This window comes from Cydia splendana, chromosome 9 (assembly GCF_910591565.1).
Source record: "Cydia splendana chromosome 9, ilCydSple1.2, whole genome shotgun sequence".
NCBI classification, from domain to species: domain Eukaryota; kingdom Metazoa; phylum Arthropoda; class Insecta; order Lepidoptera; family Tortricidae; genus Cydia; species Cydia splendana.
In genome coordinates, this window is record NC_085968.1 from 1,109,859 (window position 1) to 1,119,226 (window position 9,368).

Consider the following 9,368-nt stretch of genomic DNA (forward strand, 5'->3'; position numbering starts at 1 on the left):
CTGATACTTAGATAATTCTGTTTTTCTCGATTAAGTAAGTACCTACTTCTTTAATTTCCTTTACTTATCTGGTTCGAATTCATATCTATTTATTTACATTATATATTGATTATTTATTTATGTTATATTTGTACAATATGTATGCATTCTTGTATTGTTAATGTTATTTATGTATATTTGTAGTAATCTGTATTCAAAACTTGCATTTCATTACTTTTAGCGATTGGCCACTTTTGCTTTTGTTTGTCATTCATCGTTACTTCTGCTCTACTCATTTCCTCAAAGGTTAACTGAAAGAGATCCCATACTGGGATAAGTTCGCCTTTGTTATATTTAATTCACTCTGTAACTGTGTTTCTCGTGTTTTTATTTCTTTGTACCTACAATAAATTACATACATACATAATGCATTTTATGGTGTAAATAAAGAAAAACTTTTTTCACAATTCCTTCCATACATTTTGACGCAGCCATGTAGATAGCCAAAATAGATACAGCATGACTCTAAATAAACTCAGTTTCTTACATAACAACCAAGTATGTGACTAAAACTACCTAATTGCAGCTTTAAGTAGGATATGTACGAGTATCCTACCCGTGGCCTACCCCATATCCCATCTCATATAAGGGGTCAATGGCACCAGCCAACCGGCACAGCGGCGATATATAACTCGGCGTTGCCTCGGTGGAGGCACACTCCGCAGCAGCCCTGGACAACAACATGGCTAAAGTAAGTGCTAGCTAAGTGGCTAAGTGTTTAAGGATTGGACCGTGATTAAATAAGATAAAAGTACAATTCAGTGTGATAAAAGAGACAAATAAAAGTAAAATTCAATTTGTGTTAAAATATTATAATTTGGAATTTGGTAGTTTAAAAACAACAACGGGTAAAGTAAACAAATGACGTTTATTTTTAGCAGTCTCGATAATTTACTTTATAGTAAACATTTTATTTACATAGAGTATTATTATTTTCACTAACACAACTAAAAATCAACTCATTAATTTTTAAGTCCCATCTAGGAAATATTATATTACTTTTTAAGTATATAATATGTTAATTAACAAGCTAAAAACCACATTATAACAATGACACAATTGAACTGAAATTATTATCTGTAATGTTAGTATTTTTTGTTTTGATGTCAGAAACAATTTTTCAAACTGTTTTCCGGCAATACTATAACTAGAATAGATTGATATACATTAAATAACCCAAAAATATATTTAAAATATAAAGGTATATGTATAGTTCATATTATAAACAAACATGCACTGCTGCGTATTGATTAAACAATCCTCAGAAGTGATTCGATTTAAAGTAGTTTTATTATTGCATATTAATTTCGACCGTATCTCTAACATAATTAAGTCTCATAATAATTCTAGATACTTAAAGGTAATCTAGATGCCTAAAAAATTACTTACTAGATATTGTGAGTGTTGTTTGATTACATAGTACCTATAAGTATTTAAAATGTTTACATATGAATATGTAACACTTTAAACTCTCGCGTTTTGTACACATATTGAATTACACAAACGGGTCTACCGCGATATAATTTCATTGTTTTTACCTTTAATTCCGACGTTTCCGAACAATGAAATTATATCGCGGTAGACCCGTTTGTGTAATTAAATATATGAATATGTATTAAGTACTTAATTATTTACATTAGCCAAGTTTGTAGTTCTCAATCTCTTTGTTAGCAATCAATAAACATTTTAAGCCTTACATTTTCGCACCTAATTACATTGATAATCCGCACAGATAGCTATAATATATAAATTCCATTTAAACTAACAGTTAAAACATACGATTGTATGTAAATCCGCTCAAAATGGCCCTTTTAGGTGGTTGTTAGGCATTCTGTTCGCGTGGGAGTGAATGAATCGTGTGAAACAAATCATTGACTATTTTTTATGACAGACAATAGTCGCGCGAGCATTGACGTAAAATATTTAAGGACTGGCCGTATCGGCACTAAAAATGGTACTAGTTCAGTGGTGTCACTCACGAATTCGAGCCAATCGTGCAGCCTAACGCAACTAGTTGCGACCAATCGCGCGCGTGATGCGAACTCATCAACCAATCGCGTGCGTGATGCGAATTCATCAACCAATCGCGTGCGTGATGCAAATTCATCAACCAATCGCGTTGTAGCGATGTCACACCGCTGTACTGGCCCCATTCATGCCCCATTCTTATTGCCCGTAAGGCCGGTCCTGCGGGCTCAGCACGGTTCCATTTTTATCGACTATCACTATGCGCGTCCCTTTCGCACTTACATACTTGTTAGAACGTGACAGGCATGGTGACAAGGGATAAAAACGCGACCGTGCTAAGCCGCCTGATATATATACGTCAATGCGCGCGAGACTAACCCCCTTATTCATAAAACTTTACGGACTTGATTTGGTTAAATTATGTTTTATCCCTTTCTTACAAATACATAAGTCAAAATGACAGATAAAGACAAATGATTATTAGCTAATTGAGGTTTGTAGCGCGTTTATGAATAAAGGGCTTTGTCACGCGACGAAACTATGCCCTTTAATTTTGTACTTACATACATAAGTAGGGAGAATAACTAGTAACTTATCGTGTGATAAGATAAATCTTGGCGTGATGTTTAATAGATATACAAAGTGATTCGTTTATAAAGCTTTTTTTTTTAATGTTTTGGAAATATTTGTATCAACTTATTGATTAAAAACAATTTCTAGGCAAAAAGAAAACATATAATAGTCTGAACTGAGGGCCTACCGGTAAACGCGAAAATCGAAATTTAGTTATCTGCCTCTTTATCGCTCGAATATGCAAGAGTGATAGAGAGGCAGAAACCGAACTTTCGATTGTCGTGTTTCACGGTAGGTGTGCTGTAGAGTTGGGATTTCATTAGTTTATTTTGATTTATTACATTTTAATTTGACTGACCAGTTTACGTCAGTATAACTATGTCGAACCAATTTGGTGGCAAAGCAGTTGAGTTAAAAGTATAATAAGTGCCCCTAGTGTAAATTTCATTCGATAGCGTGACGTGTCGTACGTGTTTGCGTTAAGTGTCATTTTGTATGGGATTTTAAGTTTCCAAAACGTCCCGCTTGGCGCGCTGTTCAAAATCCCATACAAAATAGACATAACGCAAAGGCGAACGCTCGTCACGCTATCGAATGAAATGTACACTAGGGGTTCTGTATAGCCAATTTATTTGAAAATAGTCAAAAAGAGTTATTTACGTTAAAGGCCCCACTGATTAACAGTCCGCCGGACGGTATCGGCCTGTCAGTTAGAACAAAATTTTGACAGTTCCGAACAACTGACAGGCCGATACCGTCCGGCGGACTGTTAATGAGTGGGCCCCTTTAAGATCTTGATTCATCATCTTTTTCGAATTTTATATGTGATGCAAATATAAGAAGAAAAAAAACAATTTCTTTGATGATTGGAGATTGAAGCCACCAGTAGTGACGATGTTTTGTTGATGAGAACTTAACTATCCTTATTTTTCAGCTCGCAACCATCTCTGTTGCTTTCCTCCTCCTCCTGGCGTTATCGCACGCCGCGCCGGCCGAAAAACCGGCACAGAAAGACGACCTCGAGGCCCCAGCGGAAAAGGGGGACCTCAAGGCCGCGGCCTCGCACTGGGGTGGATGGGGCGGCTACGGGGGCCACTTGGGCGGCTACGGTGGCTACGGCGGCTACGGCGGCTATGGCGGCTATGGCGGCTACGGCGGCTGGCCGTACTACGGTAGCTACTACAGCTGGCCGAGCTACGGATACGGATGGCCGTACGGTGGATACGGAGGCTGGGGTGGTTACGGCGGGTGGGGATACGGAAACCATGGCTATTGGTGGTAAAGAGTAAAATAAGTTTAAAGTGTGCAATATTGTAAACAACGAATTTAACATGGATACAAGGTTTTTGGCACCACCAATATCACACCACCATACAAGAAAACATAGACTGTATATACAAGAGACGATTAAAAGTTGTATTATACACTTAAACTGCTACCAATATTAAAAAAAAAGATACAAAAGTTTACATCTGTGAGTTACAAAATCATGTAATGTAATATAAAATGCCAGTATTAATATTTATTTTGTGTAAGAACATGTTTTCGCTTGATGTTTTCAAGCTAGTTTGACATTAATATATTTATTTAAGTATACATTTTCTTTTTTTTCTTTTTACATCTTTGCTTATCTAAGTCCTTCGTATAAGTTTACTCCCAGTCACTTAGTTTCTATTCTATAAATCATAAATCATAAATAAATCATAAATCATTTATTTTTCGTGATAAACTTAGTGTACATACAAAAGTAAAATTAAATGCTTAATACATACATAATTACAAATTGTTTACCACGAAATGGGCTCGCCTCAGCATAATGCTGACCCGAGAGTCGGCGCTGGTCTTCCGGCGAGTCCATTTTGGTGGGCCACGAACGCAGCTGTACGGCACGGCCTCGTAGAACTGAACGCAACAACTTGCGGCGGCTGCCAGCGCCATCTGGCCTACGGGTGTGACAAATGACAAATGACATTCTCTTTTTTTTGTTTTTTCACAACTGAGAGACTTGCCTGTATTTAAATAGATTTTTAATAGATAGATCTCTTCAATCACTGCCTTAATTATAGTATGTATAAATACTTTAAGTATATTAGTATGTATAATTGTATAAATCCAGCTCCAGCTCAGCTCCAGTTGAGCAGGAGTGAGGCCAGAAGGGTTTCTGAAGGAAGGCGTGGCGCCAGCTTGTAAAGGCCGTTGCACCTCTGTGGTGCCATAGGACAACAACAACAACAACTATGTATAAATAGAAGTAAGAGTATAATGTGTTCATTATAATGTATATTATAATAAAGACCTGTGAATAGCATTTTGTTGTGTATATTTTCTTCCTATTTCTTATTATCCGTTTTGTCATATCGTCAGATGATGACCAAAACTCACGAATTACACCATAAATAGAGACAGTGAATCGTACTAGTAATAAAACAAGGTCGATAAGGAAGGTGATCAGGACCAGATGATCTGATGATGATTAGAGTCGTTGCAGACTTGTCTTGGTCTACAAGACAAGTCTGCAACGATGTTGATAGCTTACGCAGTGCAAGTGTTATTTTAAACGTCAAACTTGTATGAAATTAAGACGTATAAGTAACACTTGCACTACGTAAGCTATCAAAATCGTTGCAGACTTTTCTTGGTCTAACTCTAGATGTTTTATTTTAACCTGCAAAAATTACAGATTGCCTAAACAGCATTTTTTGTGCTTACAAATTGCGTCTTTAAATTAATATTATAAGGGTTTACTTAGCCCCGCTACCCCCCAGCCAGGTCTGCATTTCGGAGTAAGGAAAATTTTATTATGATAGGAGAATTAAATATGAGACAAATTTTCAGCTTACCTCAATACCTACCCTATAATGTCTACCAGCTCTCCTACTACTTATACATAGTCTACCTACTCGAGAACACCTGCAGAGATACTACTCCTAAAAATACGTGTGATACTGATACCTCATTAGATTCGTCGTGATGCCTAAAAAATGTTTTCTAAGTGTGTATTAGCCACCGTATTAGCACACAAAAAATATCAGAAGTTATAAACAAAAAAAGGGGGAAAAAGATATTTAGAAGATATTAGATTTATTAATATAAATTACTAAAAGACATAAACAGGAATATAAAATATTGCGATATTAGATATTTTTTATTTCTCCAATATCTCAAAAAGTATTTATATTTAAGAAACCAAAATTAATATTATAATAGAGAACTAGCAGAACTGTAACTCCATTATTTACTTAAACTTTTTTTTTATTCAACGCTGAACACAGCCCTCCGCGCCTCATTTTCGGGAAACGCGCGCGGCGTGAAAAAGCGAGTTTTGACGCTTTATTTCATGCATGGTGTAAAATATAGCCTATCAAACAACTTTGTCAGTAGAAAAAGGCGCGAAATTCAACCCCTCCCGCCTACATTTTTTTTGCCGCTTTTTTCTATTGACGGAAATGGCTTAACAGACTTTAATTTATTTTAAATATACAGTCCACATCTCTTTAATCATTTAACTTCACGGTGTTAATGCTCTAAAAATAATCAAATATGTAGTAGATCCGTCACTCGTTGAAGTCTTTTGTTAGAAGGATCATTAAAAAAATATTGAATACAGCGCCATCTACCAAAGTTACCCTGAATTATATACATAAACATTGCGTACGCGCAAAGCGTGTTCTTCGCGATTTAAAAGGCTTTCAAGAGGTTTTAGTCCGTGAAAACTCTGTGTAGTTACAACTGAATTTTATAGAGGGCGCTTCTTTCTAGAATCAAAAACAGTTGCAACTTGTAATTTACTGCTTATTTTAATGTGGGTGTCAGATGTACAACAACTGCACCTACTGAAATTAGAAGGCATTGTACATAGTTTTGATTGAAAAATTGGAGTCCCGGTACATTTAAAAAATATTCCGTTGCTTTGGAATACGATTTTTGGTTTTTATTATGTGATAAAAACGGTGGAGTTTAAATTTCTTAGGCCCACTTGCACCATTCCACTAACCCGGGGTTAATCGGTTAAACCGTTAACCAAGTGTCAAATTATACTGGTAACCATGGTAACTCCATGGTTTAACCAGTTAACCCTGGGTTAGTGAATGGTGCAAGTGGCCCTTAGCTGATTAGAGTATAAATATTAACTTATAAGTAAGTAAATGTTAAAATGGCAAATAAGTACACTAATTATTGCCACCACCACATTTTCATTTAAAATTCGTATAAAAAAACCGGACAAGTGCGAGTCGGACTCACCCACCGAGGGTTCCGTACTTTTTAGTATTTGTTGTTATAGCGGCAACAGAAGTACATCATCTGTGAAAATTTCAACTGTCTAGCTATCACGGTTCGTGAGATACAGCCTGGTGACAGACGAACGGACGGACGGACGCCTGTTTTACCCTTTGGGTACGGAACCCTAAAAACGTCATACCTTGATTATATACCAACATTATTACAATGAGATTTATAACATTTTGCTTTCAGAGGCTGTAAATTTTATATTAACTATGGCATAAGTAAACATAAGGAAAATAATAATATTAATATTTTTTAAAAATTGAAGAAAAAAATAATTTGAACCTGTGATATTTTTCCACGTAGTTTTTAAATTAGAATAATCTGGAATACAATTCTAACACGAAATTAAAGCAATTACGATTGACATTTATAATAAAAATAATTCGTACAATTTTAGACCTTCAATATTGGTATTAAACAATAAATATCATATTATATTTAAATAATTACAAACCCAAATATGGACCTAGCCATATTAGATACATGTTACAAATATGTAGTTATAAATACATGAAAGACCTTTGCCATAATAGATTGATACAATATGTTAGTTATTCATAAAAATTGTTCCGGCACCAAATATGGTTTTAATGAGAGACGAAGATTTACTCTTAATGTTACAAGTGCTATTAGCATAATTTGATTAATGGTTCATAGGCTATGTTGACTAAATTAAATAATCAACCATCAACTTCCTCGCGTTGTCCCGGCTTTTGCCACACATTCAAGTATCATTATATATATTTTATAGGTCAGGAAATTAATGCTCAAAAAAAGTTGTCGAGGGAAATGCTTGGAACACAATTTTTGACTCCGTAACTTTGTTTGGACTAGTTAAGCCCTTGCTACACGGTCGCCGACAAGCCTTCTAACCGTCTGTCCTTGGTCAGTTTTGGTCAAATTTTGTTGGAAACAACTGTCTACACGGTCCGGGACGGACCAAGGCCACGCGGTCTGGGGGCTTGTCGGCGACCGTGTAGCAAGGGCTTTAGGAGGTGGACATATCAAAAGTCCCCGGCCGTAGCCCCGGTGCTGGGGGGTAGAGGGGGGTAAGTAGGTTTCAGTTTTCAGTTTTTCACTTATATCTTGGAAACTTTGCGTCTTAGCGACATGACTACTTAGACAAACCGAAAGCTGATAAAAATTGTTACCTACTAGTTTTATTTAGTCAAGTTTTTCGATATCTTGAATAGTTTTTGAGATATCCGCTCTTGAAAGTTTATTTAGGGATCTTGATTTTATCTTGATATCTACTCGTACATCAGTGAAGCTGCTAGGCCGTCTTTGGTATCATTTTCGTATAATCGGGGGTGCCATCGTCCACACTGTTAACTGACAGTTTGTAAACCTTATTACAAAAAGCATTAAAGTGTTGCTGATTGTACAGTCAACAACAGAGCTATGAATACAGGCAAAGTGTCAAAAATATGTATACAGTACTTTATTGCCTGTACATTGTAACGTAGACATTTTCTTAAATTTTAAATTAATATTTTTGGGTTGAATTCCTTTTCTTATTTCGATGATTTTAACAATATCCCAAACTAACTCGATTGGTTGCACTTATTTGCATAATCTGTTGCATTCAGATGCACCTCTTTATGCTTATCTGTTGTCGGGGTTGTCATACGAGTAAAAATAATTAAAACTTGAGATATTTAGGTTGTCACTCCAGGAAAAGTTTGTATGATTTAGATATGTTTTTTAGGTAGGAGAGAATTTAGATGTTAAATAAAACATAGGAATTACAGACTCCAAAAAGGGGGCTCTGAAATGAAACTTTATTAGATTTATTGATAAAATATATTTCTTAGGCTCAGGAGTGTATTGTTAAATAAATCAGTCAGAATTTTCGTAGGATTTGTGTCTTCAAGGGATTGGCACCCTACTTTTGTTTTGGCCTTTTGTACTCAACATATGAGGAGGTCATTTTGAGATGACATGCACTTTTGATGTGTGGACCCCTCCGGGGACGCACGCTCGCATGAGTGCTATTTGTGGTGAGACCACACATTCGCCATGTTGGTCGAAATGCTGGAAGCAGCTCGAGTCCTTCGGTGTGCTCCACTGAGTAAGTACAAATGGAATTTAGGTGTGATCAACTCCACAATGGCGCGAAACGTGTGGGTTCGTCCTTAACCAGGTTTTTGGTTCTTTACAGAGTTGACTCCTGCTCGAGGGTTGGGAGTGCTCCGCCAGAAGTCCTAAAAGCTTCCAGTGCGGTGAGCTAAATTTCCAATTGTTTCATATTTTCTTTAGCGGCCATTAAGGCGTCGGCTAATGTATCCATTTCTCGGTTTACAGGAGCCGGGAGCTTGTGAATTTTTTTTGGAAGAGCTTTCGATTTCTTTTGGAATTCATTTGAAGATGTTTAGAAGTTGTAATATGAGGCTGTGGGATCTGTACCACGCCATCTGCAGCGGCCGGCTCCAACCAGGTTAGCGGCCAGCTTCCCGGGGAAAGGCGAGTTCGCTCCCCGCTGCTGCAGTTCCAGCAGCAGT

At 36.7% G+C, this 9,368-nt stretch overlaps 1 protein-coding gene across 1 annotated transcript; it reads left to right on the top strand.

Moving 5' to 3' along the window:
* The first annotated feature begins 566 nt into the window (after positions 1–566).
* Positions 567–3,919, top strand: LOC134793954 (keratin-associated protein 19-2-like). Its single transcript, XM_063765668.1, has 2 exons — positions 567–730; positions 3,515–3,919. Exons 1-2 carry the CDS (start codon positions 722–724, stop codon positions 3,860–3,862), a joined length of 357 nt encoding a protein of 118 aa, XP_063621738.1. The 5' UTR covers positions 567–721; the 3' UTR covers positions 3,863–3,919.
* Positions 3,920–9,368: the final 5,449 nt, after the last annotated feature.